Below are 24,685 nucleotides of genomic sequence, written 5' to 3' on the forward strand. Positions count from 1 at the left end.
TGGGACTACAGGTGCCCGGCCACCACACCCAGCCACTTTTTGTATTTTTAGTAGAGACGGGTTTCACAGTATTAGCCAGGATGGTCTTGACCTCGATCCGCCTCCCTCGCCTCCCAAAGTGCTGGGATTACAGGCATGAGCCACCGTGCCCGTACTCCATTTTATCTCCCCTTTTCTTTTATACTGGCATTTCAAGCTTCATTCTCTCCAACAGTACACGCCAGCATGAAGATCGGCATGCCAGGGAAAGCCAAGCTCGTCTCTGAAAGACTTTTGGGAGGTCGGCAGGAAGTGATCATTTTAGCCGAGAGGTCATGACACGTGAACCCCGCTCTCTACTAAATAAATTGTTGGCCAGTCCTCAGTTGTTGGAGCTGAGGCAGGGGAGAATTGAATTGCAGTGAGTTTTTTAGTGAGCTGAGATCTGCTGTTGCACTCCAGAAGTCAGAGCACTCGTTTCAAAAAAAAAAAAAAAAAAAAAAAAAAAAAAAGAAATATGACCAAATTCCATATTTGATGTTGTATCTTGTAATCTGGCTAAATCAGGTTATTAGTCTAGTAGCCTTTCTGGATCTACAATTTTCTATGTATAATATTATATTGATATTGGTTATGAATTAATTCTTTCTTTTCTTTTTTTTTTTTTTTTTTTGAGACGGAGTCTCAGCTTCTCTCTGCTGCCCAGGTTGGCGCAATGGCCGGATCTCACAGCTCACTGCAGTCTCACCCCGGTTCACTTTGCATTCTCCTGCCTCTCAGCCTCCCAAGTAGCTGGGACTACAGGCACCCGCCACCACCGGCTAGTTTTTTGTATTTTTTAGTAGAGATGGGGTTTCAATTGTGTTAGCCAGGATGACCTGATCTCCTGACCCTGTGGATCCAATCTGCCTCGGCCTCCCAAAGTGCTGGGATTTCAGGCTTGAGCCATACCGCCTAATTTTTCTTTTCTTTTATTTTTATTTATTTTTTTTTCTGAGGCAGAGTCTCATTTGGCACCCAGGCTGAGTGCAGTGGTGATCTCACAGCTCACTGCAAGCTCCATCTCCCGGGTTCACACCATTCTCCTGCCTCAGCCTCCAGAGTAGCTGGGACTACAGGGGCCCACCATCACGCCCGGCTAATTTTTAAAAATATTTTTAGTAGAGATGAGGTTTCACGGTGTTAGCCATAATATCTCGATCTCCTGACCTTGTGATCCGCCCGCCTCAGCATCCGAAAGTGCTGAGATTACAGGCGTGAGCCATCGCGCCCAGCCTTTTTTTTTTTTTTTGAGACAGAGTCTTGCTCTGTTGTCAGGCTGGAGGGCAGCAGTGCAATCTTCCTCACTGCAACTTCCGCTTCCTGGGCTCAAGCGATTCTCCTGCCTCAGCCTCCCGAGTAGCTGGGATTACAGGCACCCACCACCACGCCTGGCTGATTTTTGTATTTTTAGTAGACATGGGGTTTCACCATGTTGGCCAGGCTGGTCTTGAACACCTGACCTCAACTGACCCACCCACCCCGGCCTCCCAAAGTGTTGGGATGACAGGCGTGAGCCACCGTGCCTGGCCTCTAGGAATTTTCTTTTTCTTTCTTTTGAGACGGAGTCTCGCTCTGTTGCCCAGGCTGGAATGCAGTGGCCGGATCTCAGCTCACTGCAAGCTCTGCCTCCCGGGTTCACGCCATTCTCCGGCCTCAGCCTCCCGAGTAGCTGGGACTACAGGCGCCCGCCACCTCGCCCGGCTAGTTTTTTTGTATTTCTTAATAGAGACGGGGTTTCACCGTGTTAGCCAGGATGGTCTCGATCTCCTGACCTCGTGATCCGCCCGTCTCGGCCTCCCAAAGTGCTGGGATTACAGGCTTGAGCCACCGCGCCCGGCCAGGAATTTTCTACATATATTACATTGGTTATGATTTAATCTTCATTTTTATCCATATGCATTCTTTTCTTTTTCTTGTTTCACTGTTGTTTTGGGAAAAACTTTTTCCTGCGTTCTCACTCCCCCACAGCAATCAACACAGAGGAAGTCTTCTGTGCCCAAATGTGTGGGGTTTTTCCCACACACCAAGCAGCAGGCACAGCTGGGTATCCTCCACTCAGCTCTGACACTGTCTGCCTGGAGATAGAGTTGGATACCATGGGTTCGGGGCTCAGTTCCCAAGACTACCTATCCCCCCAGACCCTAATCGCAAGTCTGGGCCTCTCAAACTTTTGACTGACTGGCTTCATGTTGAGGTTCCCAGGACCCCCTTTTGGGGTTCCATTAATTTGCTGGCGTGGCTCACAGCACTCCAGGAAATGCATACATTTACTGGTTTATTAGAAAGGATATTGCAAAAGGGACGGGTGCAGTGGCTCACACCTGTAATCCCAGCACTTTGGAGGCCAAGGCGGGCAGATCACTTGAGGTCGGGAGTTCGAGACCAGCCTGGCCAACACGGCGAAACCCCGTATCCCCGTAATTTTTGTATTTTTGTAAAAATACAAAAATTAGCCATGATGGCGCACACCTGTAATCTCAGCTACCTGGGGCAGGGGGGTTGGAGGTGGCGAATTGCTTGAACCCGGGAGGCAGAGGTTGCAGTGAGCCGAGATCACACCACTGCACTCCAGCCTGGGGAACACAGCGAGACTCCGTCTCAAAAAAAAAAAAAGAAAGGACATTGCAAAAGATATGGATGAAGAGCTGACTAGGGCCAGGTCTGGGGCGGGGGGTGGAGCTTCCATACCCCTCCGAGTGCCACTTTCCAGGAACCTTCTGTGTTGTGCATCCGGAAACTCCACCACCCAGTCCTCTTGGATCTTTATGGAGGCTTCATGACGTCAGCATTCCTTCCCCCAGGGAATAGGGCTCTGAGAAGGGTCTTAAGACCCACAGTCGGAGAGGTAGGGGAAGGTTAGACTCCTGCCTTGGGGCAGGCGAAAGGAGACCAGGAGAAGGTCAGAGGCTACCCGAAGCCTAACACAGGCAACGTCATCACGAAAGACTGTAGCAAGGACCATGGAGTTATGAGCCAGGAACCCCGCACGGAAAACGACGTATTTCATAACACCACAACTGTGTGCGGACTAGGCCAGAAATAGTGTGCTGACTATGCGTGATAAGACGCTGTATATCTGATCTGGCCTTGTTGACAAGCATTCAGCATTTCCTTTTTTTTTTTTTTTTTGAGATGGAGTCTTGCCCTGTGGTCCAGGCTGGAATGCAGTGGCGTGATCTTGGCTCACTGCAACCTCTGCATCCTAGGTTCAAGCGATTCTCCTGCCTTGGCCTCCTGAGTAGCTGAGATTACAGGCGCCTGCCACCATGCCTAACTAATTTTTTTTTTTTTTTTGAGACGGAGTTTTGCTCTGTCGCCTAGGCTGGAGTGCAGTGGCACGATCTCGGCTCACTGCAAGCTCTGCCTCTTGGGTTCACGCCATTCTCCTGCCTCAGCCTCCCGAGTAGCTGGGACTACAGGTGCCTGCCACCACACCCAGCTAATTTTTTTGTATTTTTAGTACAGACAGGGTTTCACCGTGTTAGCCAGGATGGTCTCAATCTCCTGACCTCATGATCTGCCCGCCTTGGCCTCCCAAAGTGCTGGGATTACAGGCATGAGCCACCGCACCTGGCCTGCAATTTTTTGTATTTTTAATAGAGATGGTGTTTCGCCATGTTGGCCACACTGGTCTCGGACTGCTGACCTCAAGTGATCTGCTCACCTTGGCCTCCTGAAGTGCTGGGATTACAGGCGTGAGCCACTGTGCTGACCACATTCAGTATTTCAATTCATATATTGAAAGCATTCAGTGGTTGGGCGTGGTGTCTCACGCCTGTGATCCCAACACTTTGGTAGGCCAAGGCAGGAGGATACTTTGAGCCCAGGAGTTCAAGATCAGCCTGGGCAACATAGTGAGACCCTGTCTCTACAGAAAATAAAAAAACAGGCCAGGCGTGGTGGCTCACACCTGTAATCCCAGCACTTTGGGAGGCCAAGGCAGGTGGATCACTTGAAATCAGGAGTTTGAGTCTAGCCTGCCTGGCCAACATGGAGAAACCCCTGTCTCTACTAAAAATAGAAAAATTAGCCGGGCGTGGTGACATGTGCGTGTGCCTGTAGTCGTAGCTACTTGGAAGGCTGAGGCAGGAGAATCACTTGAATCCTTGAAAGACAGAGGTTGCAGTGAGCTGAGATCACACCACAACACTCCAGCGTGGGTGACAGAGTAAGTCTCCATCTTGAAACAAACAAACAAATAAATAAATAAAATGAAAATTAAAAAAAATAAGTTGGGCATGGTGGTGTGCACCTGTGGTCCCAGCTACATGAGAGACTGGGACAGGACGGTCTGTTGAGCCCAGCAGGTCCAGAAAGTTGCAGTGAGCCATGATCGTGCCACTGCACTCCAGCCTGGGTGACAAATGGGGACCTTGTTTTGAAAAAAAAAAAGGAAATAAGAAAAAGAAAATGCCTTGTGAAAACAGACATACAAGGAGAAGGCAGCTGTGTGATGACAGAGGCAGAGACTGGAGTGATGTGTTCACAAACCAGCAACCCCCTAGGAAGCAAACACCAGAAGCTGGAAGAAGCAAGAAAGAATCTTCCCCTAAGAGTTTCAGATTTAGCATGGCCCTGCCAGCAACTTGATTTCAGACTTCTAGCCTCCAGCACTCTGAGACAATATGTTTCTGTTGTTTCAAGCCACCAAGTTTGTAATATTTTTTTTAAAATAATTTTTATATACATATATATATATATATATATATTTTTTTGGAGACGGAGTCTCGCTCTGTCGCCCCAGGCTGGGAGTGCAGTGGCCGGATCTCAGCTCACTGCAAGCTCGGGCCTGGCTCCCGCTTTATTCTCCTGCTCCTCAGCCTCCCGAGTAGCTGGGACTACGCCTGCCACCTCGCCCGGCTAGTTTGTATTTTTTAGTAGAGACGGGTTTCACCTGATAGCTGTGGATGGTCTCCTGATCTCTGATCTTTGATCCACTGGCCTCGGCCTCCCAAAGTGCTGGGATTACAGGCTGAGCCACCGCCTCGCCTATATATATTTTGAGACGGAGTCTCAGCCTGTCACCCAGGCTGGAGTGCAGGCCGATCTCAACTCACTGCAAGCCCGCCTCCCGGCTTTACGCATTCTCCTGCCTCAGCCTCCGGTAGCTGGGACTACAGGCGCCCCACTACCGCTAGTTTTGTATTTTTAGTAGAGACGGGCTCACCGTGTTAGCCAGGATAGTCTCTGATTCTGACCTCGCGATCCGGCCCGGACCGGGCCTCAAAGTGCGCTGGGATTACAGGCTTGAGCCACCGCGGCCCGGCCCATATTGTTTTTGTAGAGACAGGGTTTTACCATATTGCCCAGGCTGGTCTCGAACTTGTGAACTCAACTGATCTGCCTGCCTCGGCCTCCCAAAATGCTAGGGATTATAGGTGTGGGAGCCACGGCTTCAGCTCCCTTGCGGTACTTTTTCTATGGCACCCCAGAAAACTAATATATGGTGAATTACCTTGATTTATTTTGAAATATTAAACCGTTTCTTGCATTTCATTTGGTCACAATATTTTATCCCTTTAATTAAATTAATTAATTAATTAATTATTTTGAGACAGAGTCTCACTCTGTTGCCCAGGCTGGAGTGCAGGGTGTGGATCTCAGCTACTGCAAGCCCGGGCCCCAGGTTCTCATGCCATTCTGCTGCTCAGCCTCGCATGGGACTACAGGCCCGCCACCACGCTAATTTTTGAATGGAGTCTTAGCCTGTCAGCCCAGGCTGGAGTGTAGTGGTGTGATCTCGCCTCACTGCAACCTCTGCCTCCCAGGTTCACACCATTCTCCTGCCTCAGCCTCCCGAGTAGCTGGGACTACAGGTGCCTGCCACCACACCCAGCTAATTTTTTGTATTTAGTAGAGACGGGGTTTCACCATGTTATCCAGGATGGTCTCGATCTCTGACCTCGTGATCCACCCCGCCTCGGTCTCCCAAAGGATTACAGGCGTGAGGCACCGCGCCCAGCCCCTTTTATTTTATTTGTTAAGAGACAGGGTGTCACTCTCTTGCCCGGGCTGGAGTTCAGTGGCATGATCACAGCTCACTGCAACCTCCACCTCCTGGGTTCAAGCAATTCTCTTGCCTCAGCCTCCCGAGTAACTAGGATCACAGACATGTGCCACCATACCTGGCTAATTTTTGTATTTTTTGTAGAGACAGGGGTCTCACTGTTTTGCCCAGGCCGGTCTTGAACTGCTGAATTCCTCCCAGCTCAGCCTCCCAAAGTGCTGGGATTATAGGCATGAGCCACCATGCCTGGCTGATTTATCTCTTTCCTCTTACATTTACTATAAGCAGCAAGAAGAAACCAAGCCTCACTTTCAATACTTTGCTTGGAAATCTCAGTTAAATATCCAAGTTTATCATTTATGAGTTTGGCTTTGCATATAATTCAAAGACACACTCCCACTAAGATTTCTGAGACTTAATAGAGTCCCTTTTTCTCCAGTTTCCAAGACCATAATCCTTATTATCTTCTTTTTTTTTGATTTTTATTAAAAAATTTTTTGAGACAGAGTCTTGCTCTATTGCCAAGGCTGGGGTGCAGTGGCACGATCTTGGCTCACTGCAGTCTCCGCCTCTGGGTTCAAGCAATTCTCATGCCTCAGCTCCTGAGTAGCTGGGATTACCGGCGCTTGCCAACACATCCAGCTAATTTTTTAAAATATATTTTGTAGAGACGGGGTTTTGCCATGTTGCCCAAGCTGGTCTCGAAGTTCTGAGTTCAAGCAGTCCGCCTACCTCAGCCTCCCAAAGTATTGGCAGTACAGACATGAGCCACCCCACCTGGCCTGATATTCCTCATTACCTTCTGAGCCCTCACCAGCAGCACCTTTCATGTCTGTATTGTTACCAAGAGTCTGTTTGTGACCATTTAGGCATCTTCTAAGATGATTTAGGTTTTCTATACCACGTTCTTCATTTCCTTCTAAAAGTCCTCACTAGTAGGGTTTTTAACTTCCCTTTTCCTAGTAACAACCAATTCCAGGAAACCTAAGCTTTTTCTCTATCCACCTCAAAACTTTTCCACTGCCGCTGGCGGGATGGTGCACGCCTACAGTCCTAGCACTTTGGGAGGCTGGGGCAGGAAGATTGCTTGAGCCCAGGAGACTGAGGCTGCACTGAGCTCCGACTGCACCACTGTGCCCTAGCTTAGTCAAGAGAGCAAAACCTTGTCTCTAAAAAAATTTTTTTATAAAAACAGTGGGCCAGTCATGGTGACCCATGCCTGTAATCCCGGCACTTTGGGAGGCCAAGGCAGGAGGATAGCTTGAGTTTGAGACTGGCCTGGGCACTACAGTGAGACACCATTCTACAAAAAATAAAAAGCCTGTAGCTGGGACTACAGGTGTGTGCCACCATGCCTGGCTACATGGCCAATGCCTGCAGTCCCAGCTGCTCGGCAGGCTGAGGAAGGAGGATCTCTTGCCCCCAGGAGATTGAGGCTGCAGTGAGCCATGATCCTACCACTGCACTCCAGCCTGGGTGTCATAGCAAGACCTTGTCTCAAAAAATTAAAAAAAGGAAGAGTGTTGGCCGGGGGCAGTGGCTCAAGCCTGTAATCCCAGCATTTTGGGAGGCTGAGACGGGAGGATCACTCAGGTCAGGAGATCGAGACTGGCTAACACGGTAAAACCTCGGCCTCTACTAAAAATACAAAAAAAAAACCAGCCGGGCTGCAGGTGGCGGCTCGTGTCCCAGCTACTCGGGAGGCTGAGGCAGGACATGGCTGCAAAACCCAGGAGGCGGAGCTCTTCAAGTGAGCTGGAGATCTGGCCACTGCACCCAGCTCACATGAGCCAGACTCTGCCTCAAAAAAAAAAAAAAAAAAAAAAAAGGAAGAGTGTTGAGAAGAAATTGGTAGCTTTGTATCATTACAAGTAAACACTGGTGGGCTTATGAGAATGGTGTCTTGCAGCCTAGGCTAGAATCTCAGCTCTCGGATCTTAGGGGGTTGAACTTTTCTGGTCTTGGTTGTCTGCAAAGTGCTGATCATACCACTTCCTAAATTTTTTTTCTTCTTAGTTATTTTTATTTTTTTTTAAAAAAAGGTCAGGCACAGTGGCTCACTCTTATAATCCTAGCAGTTTAGGAGGCTGAGGTGGACGGATTGCCTGAGCTCAGGAGTTTGAGACCAACCTGGCAACATGGTGAAACCCTGTCTCTACTAAAATACAAAAGTTAGCCAGGCGTGGTGGTGCATGCCTGTAATCCCAGCTATCTGGGGGGCTGAGGCAGGAGAATCGTTTGAACCTGGGAGGTGGAGGTTGTAGTGAGCTGAAGTCATGCCACTGCACTCCTTTTTCAGACGGAGTCTCTGGCTGGGCCACTCCCAGGCTGGAGTGCAGTGGCCGGATCTCAGCTCACTGCAAGCCCGCCTCCTGTTCACGCCGCCATTCCCGCCTCAGCCTCCCGAAGGTTGGGACTACAGGCGCTTGCCACCTCACTCGCTATTTTTGTATTTTAGTAGAGACGGGTTTCACTGCAGTAGCCAGGGATGGTCTCTCACCCCTCCTGACCTCGGATCCCCCATCTCGCCTCCCAAAGTGCTGGGATTACAGGCTTACCGCCCACCGGCCACTGCACTCTAGCCTGGGCCACACAGTGAGACCTGAAGAAAGAAAGAAAGAGAGAGAGAGAGAGAGAAGGGAAGGAAGGAAGGAAGGAACTTAACTAACTAATCCTAAAGAAGAAAGAGATGGGGCTCACTATACGCCCCAGGCTGGTTTTGAATTTGTTCAAGCAGCTCTCCTGCCTTGGCCTCTCAAAGTGCTGTGATTACAGACATGAGCCGCTACGCCCGGCCAGGATGAGAGAAATTCTTTTTTATATAAATTTTTTTTTTTTTTTTTTTTTTTTTTTTTTTTTTTGAGATGGAGTCTTGCCCTTGTTACAGGCTGGAGTACTGTGGCATGATCTTGGCTCACTGCAACCCTCTTCTGGCCGCCTGGGTTCAAGGATTATCCTGCCTCAGGCCTCCTGCTAGACTAGAAGGCAACCACCACGCCCCAGCTGATTTTTGTATTTTCAGTAGAGACAGGTTTTACCATTTGGCTAGGCTGGTCTCAACTTGACCTCAGGTGATCCACCTGCCTCTGCCTCCCAAAGTGCTGAATTACAGGCTTGAACCACTGGGCGCCTCTGGCCAGGATGAGATAAATTCTAAATGGAAGCACTTGAAGAAGGCTCAGTCCTGGTATCGGGGTGGCTCACGCTTGTAATCCCGCACTTTTGAGGCCAAGGTGGGCAGACCACTTAGGTGAGGGAGTTCGAGACCACCCTGGCTAACATGGTGAAACCCTGTTTTACTAAAAATATAAAAAATTAGCTGGGTGTGGTGGTGAGCTGCTGTAATCCTTAGCTATACTTGGGAGCCTGAGGCAGGAGACCGCTTTGAACCCAGGAGGCAGAGGTTGCAGTGAGTCGAGATGGTGCCACTGCACCAAGCCTGGGCAACAGAGCAAGACTCAGTCTCAAAAACAAAAAACAAACAAACAAAAACCAGGAAGACTCCAGTCCCTGGTAGGCATTCAACACGTTAGTGTGGTTAGTGCTTCTGGTGCTTTCCTGGCTTCCTGACGCCAGGCACGTGGTAGTACTGCACTTCTGGTCCTTCTGAGGTTGGAAAGTGGGAGACCCCACATGACTGGTCCTGGCCAATGAGTTGTGAACAGCAGTGTGTTACTTGGCCATAGCATTTAGTGGAAGCCCCCGCAGCATCCTCCAGATCCTTTCTCTCTGTCAACATGGCAGAAATGCAGGATGGTGGCTGCCTGTGATCCTGATCTCTGTGTGCCGGGTGGACAAACATGAACCCCTTTGTGACTTTTAAGCCTCTGAGACTTGAGGATTGTTACTGCAGCACGATACAGCCTATCCTAAACAACTCATTAGGCCATTATTAGTATTTTTTCAAGAGACAAGAGTCTCGGCCTGTCACCTAGGCTGGAGTGTGGCCAGATCTCATGCTCATCAGAACTTCTCCCAGGTTCAAGGCCATTCTTCCCAGCTTTTGTTCCTCCTCGAAAGTTGGGACTACAGGCGCCTGCCATCGCCGCCCGGGCTAGTTTTTTGTATTTTAGTAGAGACGGAGCCACTGGCGGTGCTAGCTGATGTCTCGATCTCCTGACTCCAGGCCCGGCCTCGGCTCCCGCCTCCCAAAGTGATGGGATTATAGCCAGCGAGCTCACCGCGCCCGCCCATTATTAGTATTTTAAGATAAGAATTAAACAATGCATTACCCGCCGGGCGCTGCGGCTCAAGCCTGTAATCCCAGCACTTTGGGAGGCCGAGGTGGGCGGATCACAAGGTCAGGAGATCGAGACTATCCTGAGCACACGAAACCTGCCTTCTAAAATACAAATCTAGCTGGCGTTGCGGGCGCGCTTCTGTGGTCCCATATTGAGGCCGGTGGCAGGAGAATGGCGTGAAACTCGAGGCGGAGTTTTGCAGTGAGTTGATCCGGCCACTGCACTCCAGCCTGGGCGACAGTTATCTCATCTCAAAAAAAAAAAAAAAAAAAAAAATGCATTACCCATTGTTAGTTTTTTGTTTGGTTGCCAGTTTTTTTTGAGATAGACTCTCGCTGTGTTGCCTTTGGCTGAGCGCAGCGGCACAATCTCAGCTCGCTGCAACCTCCAACCCCCAAGTTCAAGTTTTTCCATTCTCATGCCTCTTCAGCTCTCCTGGAGTGATGTGGGATTACAGGCACCTGCCATCATGCCCAGCTAATTTTTGTATTTTTTAGTAGAATGGGTTTCACCATATTGGCCAGGCTGGTCTTGAACTCCTGACCTCAGATGATCCACCGGCCTTGGCCTCCCAAAGTGCTAGGATTACAGGTGTAAGCCACTACACCTGGCCCATACCATTTATTTATTTAGAGATGGAGTCTCCCTCTGTCGCCCAGGCTGGAGTGCAGTGGCAAGATCTTGGCTCACTGCAACCTCTCCCTCCCAGGTTCAAGTAATTCTCTTGCTTCAGCCTCCCAAGTAGCTGGGATAACAGGCGCCCACCACCTCACCCGGCTAATTTTTTAATTTTTAGTAGAGACAGGGTTTTACCATGTTGGCCAGGCTGGTCTTGAACTCCTGACCACAGGTGATCCACATACCTCAGCCTCCCAAAGTGCTGGGATTACAGGCGTGACCCACAGCGCCTGGCCCAAAGCATTTATTTTATTTTATTCTATTTTATTTTATTTTTATTTTTTATTTTTTATTTTTTTTGAGACAGAGTTTCAGCTTCTTTTGCCCAGGCTGGACCGCAGTGGCGCCGATCTCGGGCTTACCGCATCCTCACTCCGGTTCAAGCAATTCTCCTGCCTCAGCCTCCTGAGTAGCTGGGATTACAGTACGCCACCACCCTGGCTAATTTGTATTTTTAGTAGAGACGGGGTTTCTCCATGTTGACTGCTGGTCTTGAACTCCTGACCTCAGGTGATCCACCTGCCTCGGCCTCCCAAAGTGCTGGGATTACAGGCATGAGCCACCATGCCCGCTTATTCTATTTTATTTTACTTTGAGATGGAGTTCCATTCGTCCCAGGCTGGAGTGTAGTGGCACAATTATGGGCTCACTGCAACCTCCACCTCCTGGGTTCAAGCCATTGTCCTGCCTCAGCCTCCCTGAGTAGCTGGACCATGCAGCACCACACCCAGCTAATTTTGTATTTTTTAGTAGATGGGTTTCAAAGTGTTAGGCCAGGCTGGATCTTCAAAACCCCTGACCTCAGGTGATCCCACCCACCTTGGCCTCCCAAAGAAGAGTTCAGGCGAGCCACGGCACCGGGTCACATTTATTTATTTATTTTATTTATTTATTTATTTTGAGACAGAGTCTCTGTCAGCCTAGGCTGGAGGCAGGGCTGGATCTCAGCTCACTGCAAGTCTGGCCTGGTTCATGCCATTCTCCTGCCTCAGCCTCCCAAGTAGCTGGGACTACAGGCGTCTACCCACCTCACGCTTCTGGCTAATTTTTGTATTTTAGTAGAGACGGGTTTCACCCATGTTAGCCGTGATGGTCTCGATCTCCTGATCTGCAGGATCCTCCCGCCTTGGCCTCCCAAAGTGCTGGGATTACAGGCGTGAGCCACTGGGCGCCTGGCTTTTTGAGACAAAGTTCACGCTTTGCTCTGTGGCTGGAGTGCAATGAGGCATCTTGGTCACGTAATCTCCTCCGGCCTCTGCTCAGCTATTCTCTTGCCTCAGCCTCCCAAGTAGTTGGGATGACAGGCACCTGCCGCCAGGCCCGACTAATTTTTGTATTTTTAGTAGAGATGGGGTTTCACCATGTTGGCCAGGCTGGTCTCAAACTCCTGACCTCAAGTGATCTGCCCGCCTCGGCCTCCCAAAGTGCTGGGAGTACAGGTGTGAGCCACTGTGCATGGCCTTGTTTTTATTTTTGGAGCCAGGGCGTCACTCTGTCATCCAGGCTGGAGTGGAGCAGTGCAATCATGGCTTACTGCAGCCTCGACCTCCCAGGTTGAAGCGATCCTCCTACCTCAGCCTTTGGTGTAGCTGGGACTACAGGCACACACCACCACTGGGCTAATTCTTTTGTTTGTATTTTTTGTAGTGTCAGGGTCTTGCTGTGTTGCCAGGCTGGTCTTGAACTCTTGGGCGCCTCATCCTCCTGCCTTGGCTTCCCAAAGTGCTGAGATTGCAGGTGTGAGCTGCCGTGCCCAGCCACTAGCCAAGCAAATTTTGATACATAGTAAATACTCAGGAAATGTTCACAGGAATAAGACAAATTTTTCAATTTAGAGCGGGGTCTTCCAACTGGGCTGCACATTTGAATAATCTGAGGAATTAAAAAAAAAAGTCCTCCACCACAACCTCCGCCTCCCGGGTTCAAGCAAGTCTCCTGCCTCAGTCTCCCAAGTAGTTGGGATTATAGGCATACGACACCACGCCCCGCTAATTTTGTATTTTTAGTAGAGACAGGGTTTCTTCATGTTGGTCAGGTTGGTTTCGAACTCCCGACCTCAGGTGATCCGCCCGCCTTGGCCTCCCACAGTGTTGGGATTACAGGCATGAGCCACTGTGCCTGGCCCTAGCCACTATTATTGTACTTTTATACTTGTATAACGATTTACCTTTTTTTTTTCTTTTTTTGAGACGTAGTCTCCCTCTGTCGCCCAGGCTGGAGTGCAGTGGCGTGATCTTGGCTCACTGCAACCTCCGCCTCCCAGGTTCAAGTGATTCTCCTGCCTCAGCCTCCCAAGTAGCTGATCATGCGGCTCTGTCACCACATCTAGCTAATTTTTATTTATTTATTTATTTTTGAGACGGAGTCTTGCTCTGTCAGCTCGGCTGCGTAGTCACATCTCAGCTCTCACTGCAAGCTCCACCTCCTGGGTCTGGCCCTCCTGCCCCTCAGCCTCCCCACAAGGCCTCGCAGTCCACCACCATGCCCAGCTAATTTCTTTCTTTTTTCGTATTTTTAGTAGAGACGGCTCACCTTGTTAGCCAGGATGGTCTCATCTCCTGACCTTGTGATCCACCTCCCACCTTGGCCTCCCAAAGTGTTGGATTGTTGTATGTAGTTTCCTGTGCCCGGCCCACACCCAGCTAATTTTTGTATTTTTAGTAGAGATGGGGTTTTGGCTGCCAGCCAAGCTTGTCTTGAACTCCTAACCCCAGGTGATCCGCCCGGGCCTCTAAGCCTCCTCCCAAAGTGTTGGGATTACAGCATGAGCCACCATGCCCAGCCACATTTATAGTTTTATTTTGTTTTATTTTTTTTTTGAGGCAGGGTCTTACTCTGTCACCCAGGCTGAGTGCAGGGAGTGATCTCCAGTTCACTGCAAACCTGCCTCCCGCCCATGGTTCTCCCAGCTTCCCCCCAGTAGTTAGATTACAGGCTAAGGCCCACCACACCCAGCTTATTCTTGTATTTTTGTTGAGATGGTTTCTGTGTTGACCAGGCTGGTCTGAGTCCTTGAACTCCAGTGATCTTGCTGGTCTTGGCCTCCCAGTGCTGCTGCCAGGTATTGTTTCACCGCATTCGCCACTTTTATTGTTTAGTGCAACAATTTTTTATTTTTATTTTTTATTTTTAGACAAGTGGACTCGGCCGGTCACTCCAGCCTGGAGGATGCGACCAGCTCACCACAGCCTTGACATCCTGGGCTTAAGCAATCCTCTTGCCTCAGCCTTGATGGTAGCTGGGACTAGAGGTGTGTGCCATTATGCCTGGCTAATTTTTTTTTTTTTTTTTTTTTTTTTTAGAGATGGGGTCTCACTATGTTGCCCAGGCTGGTCTAGAATTCCTGGGCTCAAGTGATCCTCCTGCCTCGACCTCCCAAAGTGCTGGAATTATAGGCAGGAGCCACTGTGCCCACCTGAGTACAATGAATTTAAAAAAATTTTTTTCAACGAAGTCTCCCTCTTTTCGCCCAAGCTGGAGTACAATGGCACAATCTCAGGTCACTGCAATCTCCGCCTCGTGGGTTCAAGTGATTCTCCTGCCTCAGTCTCCCGAGTAGCTGGGATTACAGGTGCCTGCCACCAGATCCAGTTAATTTTTGTATTTTTAATAGAGACTGGGTTTCCCCATGTTGGCCAGGCTGGTCTCAAACTCCTGACCTCAGGTGAACTGCCCGCCTCAGCCTCCCAAAGTGCCGGAGATTACAGGTGTGAGCCATCAAGGCCCCAGCTGTAATTCTATTGGGCAAATACCATAATCTTAATTTGAGACCAAAAATATGTAGCAAACAGCTGGGCATAGTGGCGTGTGCCTTACTCCCAGCTACTTGGGAGGCTGAGGTGGGAGGACTGCTTGAGGCCAGGAGTTTGAGGCCATAGGGAGCTATGATTGGGCCACTAAAGTCCAGCCTGGGCAACACAGCAAGACCCTGCCTCTAATAAAAATATGATCAGGAAATGAGCAGAGTATATATGTGTGCGTGGCATCAGGGAAAGTGCTGAGTACATTATTTGATGGCAACAGCAGCTGGAAGGAAGCGAGGGTGGAGGAAGGAAGCAGCTATCAGATATTGTGGGGAGGTCACAGGATCCTGCCGTGTTCCACTGTGCCTTGGGAAAGCTGTTATGTATCCACTTCAGAAGGACATCTCCATCTTGGCTCACTGCAACCTCAGCCTCACAAGTTATGGTGGAGAGAGCATCACTGGTGTGCCTGCTCACATGGAGGTCCTGGGGTGCTGGGACCCCACAGTGTCCTAGGTGCCGTCATCTGTTACCGAGGCAGGGTCCAGCAGCTATAGCCAGAGGAACTACTTACCTTGTGAGAAGGGGACGCTTCCTAGGACCTGACATGGTTCTGGGCTATTCGTACTGTAATCAACTCCCCGGACATTGTGTGACATCAGTGTTAGATGGTCCAGGATGGCCGGGCGTAGTGGCTCAAGCCTGTAATCCCAGCACTTTGGGAGGCCGAGGTGGGCGGATCACTTGAGGTCAGGAGTTCGAGACCAGCCTGGCCAACATGGTGAAACCCCATCTCTACTAAAAATACAAAAGTTAGCTGGGCATGGTGGCACACGCCTGTAATACTAGCTACACGGGAGGCTGAGACAGGAGAATCGCTTGACCTGGGAGGCGGAGGTTGCAGTGAGCCAAGATCATGTCACTGCCCTCCACTCCAGGCAACAGAGTGAGACTCCGTCTCAAAAAAAAATAAATAAATAAATAAAAAATAAAAAAATAAAAAGAAGGTCGAGGACCCTTTCTTTGGAAACAAGCCCCTTCCTGATGCAGGCCTATCAATCTCCATGCCAACCCCCACACTTTTAGCCTGGAATGACCACAGCATCTGCAGCTGATGTCTCAGAGCCTTCGTGCCCTCCTGCTTAACTCCTCATTCCTCCAGCCCTGACTCCGGTACCACCCATCCAGGGATCCCTTCACCCATGTAGGGAAGGGATTGCCCTTCACCCTTCACCCTCTTCTGCGGTGTGCCCACAGCCGTGCTCCCGTTTTGGAACAGTCAGCACACTTGCTCCACTCTGGCCATCTGTGCCTCCTCCAGATTGAGGAACGCACAGGAAACATCTTTGCATTCTCAGCACCCAGCACAGGGCTTCCTGACCTCCTGGTGGCAGCCAGCAAACCTGAGTGGGCCAGTGGGTGGGTGGATGAATGCAGGATGCAGTGAGTGAGTGAGTGGGTGAATTAATGAATGCAGGATGCAGTGAGTGAGTGAGTGGTTGTGTGAATGAATGCGGATGCAGTGAGTGAGTGAGTGGTTGTGTGAATGAATGCGGGATGCAGTGAGTGAGTGAGTGGGTGAGTGGATGAATGCAGGATGCAGGAGTGAGTGAGTGGTTGTGTGAATGAATGCGGGATGCAGTGAGTGAGTGAGTGGGTGAATGGATGAATGCAGGATGCAGTGAGTGATGTCATGGAATGAAAGCAGGATGAGGAGGAGTGGTGAATGGAATGGAATGGATGAAGTGGGATGGAATGGAATGGATGGAATGGAATGGAATGGACAAGTGGAATGGATGGATGGAATGGAATGGATGGAATGGAATGGTGGATGGAATGGAATGGATGGAATGGAATGGAATGGAATGGAATGGATGGAATGGATGGAATGGAATGGAATGGTGGAATGGAAAGGGAGATGCAGTGAGGAGGAGTGGGTGGAATGAATGCAGGATGGTGAGTGAGGAGGGTGAATGAATGAATGGTGGACAGTGAGTGAGTGAGTGGATGAATGGAAGGATGAAAAGGAGAGGTTGAATGAATGAATGGTGGATGGTGGAGTGGAATGAGTGGAATGAATGGAATGGATGGAATGGTGGTGGAAAGGAATGGAATGGGGTGGACATGGAATGGGACCGGAATGAAGGGAATGGTGGACAAGTGGAGATGGAGTGGAATGGAAGGAAAGAAATGGAGGTGGAAAGCCTGGAGGTTCAACGGAGGGACAAAGAAGCCGTGTCCACGTGGACGGGGAGGGGAATGTGGGCGTGGCTAGGCGAGTTGTAGGCGAGGCGAGGCCGGGCGAGGAGCGTGGCGAGCCCAGCAGGGGCGGGCTGTGGGCGTGGCGCGCCGGGGACGGGGCGTGGCCAGGCGGGGTGTGGGCGGGGCGCGGACGCGGCGCGGCAGGGCGGCGCGGCCGGGCGGCGCGGGAGGAAGTCACGTGGGAGCGCGGGCTCACATGACTGGCCGCGCGATGGACCCGCTGCCTGCGGCTGCAGTTGGGGCGGCAGCTGAGGCGGAGGCTGACGAGGAGGAGGATCCCCCGGCGGCAGGTAGGGCGTGGGGTGACGGTAGCCCCCACCTGCCCTGGGCGCGCGGGCCGACCACCCTCGGCGGACGGGGCTCAGCCGCCGCGCTCGGCCCCCGACTCGTTTCCTGCCCCCGCGCCCCACGTTCGGCCCCGCGCCCCAGTCCCTCGGGGGTCCCCCTGCCCTCCCGCGCGCCTGTCCTTTGGGGGTCCCCGTGCTCTCTCGCGCCTCCGTCCCTCGGGGTCCCCTGCCCTCCTGCGCCGGGAGAGCCCTGTCCAGGTTACAGCTGGCCACGTTCCGAGGCGCGTTCCCTGGGCTCTCAGAGGCGTCCTCGGAGACAGTTTCCTCCTCGCCCCGGTCCTGGGGCTCTGCTCTTCTGCCCTTCCAGGTCACGCTGAGCCATGGCCCTGGGGGCCACTTCCCCGGACTTGGGCTCCTTTCCTAGCCACCTCCTCTCTCCCAAGCTCTTGTCAGTTGTGTGGTCTTGGGCCAGTGATTTCACCTCTCAGGACCTCTGTTTTCTCATCTGTGAACCGAATCTATAGATGTGTAGCTGTTATTTCTCTCTCTTTCAAGTGATCCTCCCGCCTTTGCCTCCCAAAGTGCTGGGAATACGGGCGGGTGCAGTCACGCCCGGTAATTTTTTTATTTGTGTAGAGATGGGATCTTGCTATGTTGCCCAGGCTGGTCTGGAGCTCCCGGCCTCAAGCAGTCCTCCTGCCTTGGCCTCCCAAAGTGCCGGGAGTACAGGCATGAGCCACTGTGCCTGGTCTGTATGTCTTTTTTATGTCTTTTTTTTTTTTTTTGAGACAGATTCTCACTCTGTCACTCAGGCTGGAGTGCAATGGTGCGATCTCATTGCAACCTCCGCCTCCCGGGTTCAAGCGATTCTCCTGCCTCAGCCTTCTGAGTAGCTGGGATTACAGGCACCCACCACGACGCGCGGCTAATTTTTGTATTTTTAGTAGAGATGGGGTTTCACCATGTTGGCCAGGCTGGTCTCGAACTCCTGACCTCGGATGATCCAACCACCTCGGCTTCCCAGAGTGCTGGGATTACAGGCGTGAGCCACTGCACCCGGCCTCCTGTATTTCTCTTTAAGGGATTTGGGTTAATGAGACTAAACATTAGAAGGAATACAGGAGGGTGCCCGTTATTTCTGGATGTTCCTTCCCTGCCAGAGAAGAGATGTAGTTGGGTGTTGGTGTGAATTATGGTTTCTTCTTGATGGGAGCACAAGGAATCCCCTTGCGGGGAGGTCTGGCAAGGTGTCGCTGAGGAGGTGATGACTGAAATGAGTTCTAGAGGGTTGGTAGACAGTTTCTTCGTCAGGGAGAAACGGCAGTGGGGAGCAGGGGAGGGATTGTTGCATTGGGTGGGCATCCTCGAGGCGAAGACTGTGTCTAGAAAGAAGGTCCTTCTAGAATGGGTCTTACTTTTTCCTTTCCGTTGTATCAGTGTAAGGGGGGGCATGTGATAGTTCTCAATGGTTAGAACATTGTGTCCATGAAGTCACATGTTGGAGGCCAGCGTGGGCCCCAGGTGGGACTCCTTCCGAGGAGTCACTTAGGAACGAGGGGTTACTTAGGAACGGTAGGCTGTGATTGGATCATAGGCTGTGATTGGATCGGAATGCGGCTGCTACCTCAGTTTGTAAAGCAATTTGGTGTTGCTGGAGGGGTGGTGGTTCAGGGGTCCTGTGCAGGTATAGGGGACTGTATTTTCTTCAGGACTCACGGAAGTAGACTCCAGAGGCTACCATAATGGTGTGATTTAGAGATAGTCTGAGCTGTGTACGCCCGAGCGAGCTGTGTCTCTGGGAGACTGCCCTCCCTTTGATGTGGCCTGGAATTCCTGTAGGTAGCTGGCTTTTTCTGGGGGCAGTGGTGATTTTATCACGAGTGCTAATGGGATCCACAGATTGGGGTAGCTGGGACAAGGGAGCGCTTCACAGGGCCCTTTCTGGTAACCAGGCAAGTCTGAAAGTGGGGCTCACAGACTCTCAGGACGTAGCCTGTCCTTCTGGTTGAAACTTGGTCATCATCCTGGCAGGGAGGTGAAGTGGTATAGCAGAGGTCTTTTTTTTCTTTTTTTTTTTTTGAGGCGGAGTCTTGCTCTGTCGCCCAGGCTGGAGTTCAGTGGCTGGATCTTGCTCACTGCAAGCTCTGCCTCCCGGGTTCACACCATTCTCCTGCCTCAGCCTCCCGAGTAGCTGGGACTACAGGCGCCCTCCACCACGCCTGGCTACTCTTTTGTATTTTTAGTAGAGACAGGGTTTCACTGTGTTAGCCAGGATGGTCTCGATGTCCTGACCTCATGACCTACCCCCCTCGGCCTCCCAAAGTGCTGGGATTACAGGCGTGAGCCAGTGGGCCTGGCCTAGCAGTCTTTTTACACTGAGAAAACTAAAATCCAGAGGTAAGTAATTTGCCCAAAGCAGGCAATGTCAAGGGAATGTGTGTTGGTGGGGACCCTGATTGGGTGGGCTGCAGTGAGAAAACCTCAGCCTTGAGACCAAGCACTGTGGCTCACGCCTGAAATCACAGCACTTGGGGAAGCTGAGGAGGGAGGATTGCCTGAGCCCAGGTGCTAGAGACCAGCCTGGGCGACATAGCGAAATCCCATCTCAAATTAAAAAAAAAAAAAAAAACAAAAACAGCAAAGAAAAAAGTTAAGTCTTTGAATATCGTCCAGAGACTATGTGTGTGACTTACACATTCACTAAAGTTGGTTTGAAAGAGCGGTTGTTGTGCCTTATAAGTATACACTGAATTTCCTCTTTTTTAGGGTTTTGACCACACAGCCAGAGCCCACTGGTGGTATTCATGTGGGGACTGTGAAATCTCCTGCGTCTTTGGTGTTGCCAGAAAAAAAATGTGCTTGTTGTACTTTTCCGCATTAAGAGTCTCATTCTATTTGAATTATTTGAAGCTTAAGCTGCGAGTGCTCTGTAGGGCAACCCCCTTTATAAAAACTTAACTTTCACTTATGCCATGCAAGGATAAATGTATTTTCTTTAAAAAAGAATAGAACATTGTAGATTAAGTGAAAGTCCCACCCTAACTGCAGTTGTCTCCTGTCTGTACCTGAGAGGTGACCGTTGTTCTTAGTTTGGGATGGATCCTTTTAGTTCTGTTTTCACATTTTATTCATATGTGTACTCAGGAAATATATACTTCCTTGTATAAACGTGCTCATGTTTCCCCAGTGTAGTATAGTCTTTTTTCTTTTCTTTTATTTCTTTTCTTTTATTTTTATTTATTTATTTTTTTGAGACAGAGTTTCACTCTTCTGCCTAGGCTGGTGTGCCATGGCGCGATCTCGGTTCACTGCAACCTCCGCCTGCCAGGTTCAAGTGATTCTCTTGCCTCAGCCTCCCAAGTAGCTGGGATTACAGGCATGTGCCACCACACCTGGCACATTTTTGTATTTTTGGTATTTTTGTATATTTGGTATTTTGTATTTTTGGTAGAGATGTGGTTTCGCCATCTTGGCCAGGCTGGTCTTGACCTCCTGGCCTCAGGTGATCCGCCCACCTTGGCCTCCCAAAGTGCTGGGATTGCGGGCGTTAGCCGCCGCGCCCGGCTTCATCTCCTTTTTTTTTTTTTTTTTTTGAGACAGGGTCTTACTCTGTTGCTCAGGCTGGATGTCATGGCATTACTGCAACCTCAAACTCTGGGGCTAAAGTGTTCCTCCTGCCTCAGCCTCCTGGGTAGCTGGAGCTACAGGCATGCATGATCACGCCTGGCCAGTTTTTTTTTTTTCAGATGGAGTCTTGCTCTGTCACCCAGGCTGGAGTGCAGTGGCGCGATCTCGGCTCACTGCAAGCTCTGCCTCCCGGGTTCACGCCATTCTCCTGCCTTCCTGCCTCAGCCTCCCTAGTTGCTGGGACTACAGGCACCCGCCACCACGCCCGGATAATTTTTTGTATTTTTTAGTAGAGACGGGGTTTCACCGTGTTAGCCAGGATGGTGTTGATCTCCTGACCTCGTGATCCGCCCACCTCGGCCTCCCAGCTTGCTGGGATTACAGGCATGAGCCACCGCGCCGGGCCACGCCTGGCCAATTTTTAAAATTTTTTGCAGAGACAGTCTGGCTGTGTTGCCCAGGCTGGTATGGAACTCCTGGCCTCAAGCAATCCTCCCACCTGGGCCTCCCAAAGTGCTGGGATTACAGGATGAGACACCGAGCCTGGCTGGATTTTATATTGAAACTCTTCCTGTCAAAATATCTGATTGACCGGAACATTCTGTTCTCTGACTATGCTGGACAAGGGTTTTTCAGGGCCTGTTCTTAGGCTATGAAGCTCAATGATTGTGACATCGAGTGAGAACAGCAGTGAGTGTGGTAGGTGTGCTTGGTCGTCCGACCTGATTTCTCGGGATTGATTAATACACGGATAGAAATATGTACAGATGACCTCGGTGTATCCTGGCTCTGCCGTATACAGTCCTGCGGCCCTACACTGACTCTTTAGAACGAGGGCGAGTCACGCTTCACTTGCGGCTCATCCCATGGCATTCCATACATTCCATTCGGTTCCGAAGCTCCGTGCTGTTTGTCTGCGTTGACCTGGCGATGACTTCTTGAGTGTCATTGAGGCAGGTCCAGGGCCTTTGCTGACCCTCAGTGCTCCTTCACCCCTCCCCCAGCCTTCCCCTCTTGCCTGGGCGATTCCATGCACCCTGGGTTCCCACCAGCCCTTACCTGCAGCTGCTCGCTCATGTCAGGTTTGTTCTGTGCGTGAATACGTTGGTCAAAATTCATTGCGCTGTCACTTAAGGTTTATACTTTTTTTTTTTGTGTGTGAGACAGAGTCTCGCTCTTGTTGCCCAGGTTGGAGTGCAATGGCGCGATCTCGGCTCGCCGCAACCTCTTCTTCCCAGGTTCAAGCAATTCTCTTGCCTCAGCCTCCCAAAGTAGCTGGAATTACAGGCATGTGCCATCACGCCCGGCTAATTTTGCATTTTTTAGTAGAGACAGGGTTTCTCCATCTTGGTCAGGCTGGTCTCAAATTCCTGACCTCAGGTGATCTGCCCAACTCTGCCTCCCAAAGTGCTAGAATTCCAGGCATGAGCCACCATGTCGGCCAGCTCTAGTGATTCTTGTGCCTCAGCCTCCCCAGTAGCTGGGATTACAGGCATGTGCCACCACACTTGGCTAATTTTTGTGTTTTTAGTAGAGACGAAGTTTCACCCTGTTGGCCAGGAAGGATGGTCGCTGACTCCTGACCTTGTGTAATCCACCTGCGTTGGCCTCCGAAAGTGCTGGGATTACAGGTGTGAGCTACCCCACCTGGCCTACTTATACATTTTGAGCAGGGTGTGGCAGCTCACGTCTGTCATCTTAACACTTTGGGAGGTTAAGGCAGGAGGATCACTTGAGGCCAGGAGTTTGAGGCCAGCCTGGGTAATAACAAACAGATTTATTTAAAAATCTATTTAAAAAACAGATTTGGGGCTGAGCCTGGTGGTTCACGCCTGTAATCCCAGCACTTTGGGAGGCCGAGGCAGGCGGATCACCTGAGGTCAGGAGTTCAAGACCAGCCTGGCCAACATGGTGAAACCCCATCTGTACAAAAATCCAATAATTAGCTGGGCATGATGGTGAGCGCCTGTAATCCCAGCTACTCGGGAGGCGGAGGTGGGAGAGTTGCATTAAGCTGGAAGGTAGAGGTTGTACTGAGCCGAGATCGTGCCACTGCAGTCTGGTCGACAGAGCAAGACTCCATCTCAAAAAAAAAAAAAAAAAAAAAAGGGTTTGTGCATTTTACGGTGATTAAATTATGCCCTCCCATTTTTTTTTTGATAAGGGAAAAAACCTTTTCCCCCCTTTCCCCCCCTTCCATGACCCCCCTGTTTTTTTTTTTTTTTTTTTGAGACAGAGTCTTACACTCTGTTGCCCAGGCTGGAGTGCAGTGGTGCCATCTAGCCTCAGTGCAACCTCCGTCTCCCGGGTTCAAGTGACTTCTACCTCAGCCTCCCCAGTAGTTGGGATTACAGGTGTGTGCTACCATGCCCAGCTAATTTTTGTATTTTTAGCAGAGTCTGGGTTTTATCACGTTGACCAGGCTGGTTGAACTCCTGACCTCAGGTGATCTGCCCGCCGCAGCCTCCCAAAGTGCTGCGTTACAGGTGTGAACGACCGTGACTGGCCATGACACACATTTTGGTAGTTAACTCCTGATGAGCAAACTTATTTTTATTTTTTTATAAGTTTATTTTATTTATATAGTTTGTTACTTTTTTTTTAAATTCTGATTTTCTCCAGAAAACAGAAACCTTTTTTTCTTTAACCATAGTATCCACAATACTATCTGCTGTGTAGCAGAGTCTCAGATATTTGAATAGAATTACATTTTAATACATTTTTATAAGATATCACATTTCTTATATCATAAGACTTGACAACACCGCAAAGATGTTTTGTTACCTTTTGTTACCAGTCTTTAAACTTGTTCATCCTCTCTCTTTCTCTCTCTGTCACTCTCTCCGTCTCTCTCTCACACACACACACACACTCACACATACACAATTTGCAAGGTAAAACGTGTCCATTTGAAGAAAGAGGAACTAACTGAATCACTGTTATGTAGAACAGATTTTGCCAGAATTTGTGGTTAGCAAGAAAGTGATGTGTTCCGTGTAGGGGAATTCTGTTTTGGTATTATTTTGTCTTTCCTGAGAAAAATGCTTCACAAAAAGAGATGTTTGCCCATCCTGTTTGCTCGGGTGGTGGGAAGAGACCGGGGGTGATGGTGGTGCTGGCTGGATGCGGGTGGCTTCGCAGGACCTGCTGTGTCTGAGAGGAGCCATGTGGTATTAGAAGCTCGGAGGCTGCAGGTAGGAGGCACAGAGCCCGAGAACACATGGAGAGCCTGGCTGTTGGTCACCAGCATTGTCACTGTCACCTTTTTTTTTTTTTTTTTTTTGGGAGACAGAGTTTTTGCTCTTGTTGCCCAGGCTGGAGTGCAATGGTGCAATCTTGGCTCACTGTACCCTCTGCCTCCCGGGTTCAAGTGAGTCTCCTGCCTCAACCTCCTTAGTAGCTGGGATTACACGTGTCCACCACCACACCTGGCTAATTTTTGTATTTTTGGTAGAGATGGGGTTTCACCATGTTGGTCAGGCCGGTCTCGCACTTGGGACCTCAGTGATCCCCCCCCCCGCCCCCGCACCCGGCTTCAGCTTCCCAAAGTGCTGGGATGACAGGTGTGAGCCACCGCACCTGGCCCATTGTCACCCTCTGAGAAACTGGAGCGCCCCCACGCTCTGCGTATTTCTACTATAGAATCACCAAGAACATCACATAACCGGACGTAACGGGCAGAAGTGCGTTGTGAGAAGTGTTTTTGGGAAAATATTGGCATTAAAATATCGGGTAGGATCTGTTTTGGGAGGACTGAGGAGGGCCGTGTGTTCAGCTCCCGGAGAATCTGGTCTCCCTTTCCTGCTGTTTTGTTGACTG

At 50.3% G+C, this 24,685-nt stretch overlaps 1 protein-coding gene across 2 annotated transcripts in view; it reads left to right on the forward strand.

Moving 5' to 3' along the window:
- The first annotated feature begins 17,099 nt into the window (after positions 1-17,099).
- The window catches only part of SNX8 (sorting nexin 8), a 55,440-nt gene continuing 47,854 nt past the window's right edge, over positions 17,100-24,685 (forward strand). Inside the window, exon 1 of one of the 2 annotated variants that reach the window (XM_003895660.3) lies at positions 17,100-17,242. In XM_003895660.3, the coding sequence (XP_003895709.1) occupies positions 17,149-17,242 (94 nt within the window). In that variant the 5' untranslated portion in view covers positions 17,100-17,148. Of the gene's footprint in view, positions 17,243-23,503; positions 24,061-24,685 lie in introns of those variants that run through there. The other variant, XM_009202506.4, reaches the window with a different exon arrangement.

Source organism: Papio anubis, chromosome 4, assembly GCF_008728515.1.
Source record: "Papio anubis isolate 15944 chromosome 4, Panubis1.0, whole genome shotgun sequence".
Lineage (NCBI taxonomy): Eukaryota > Metazoa > Chordata > Mammalia > Primates > Cercopithecidae > Papio > Papio anubis.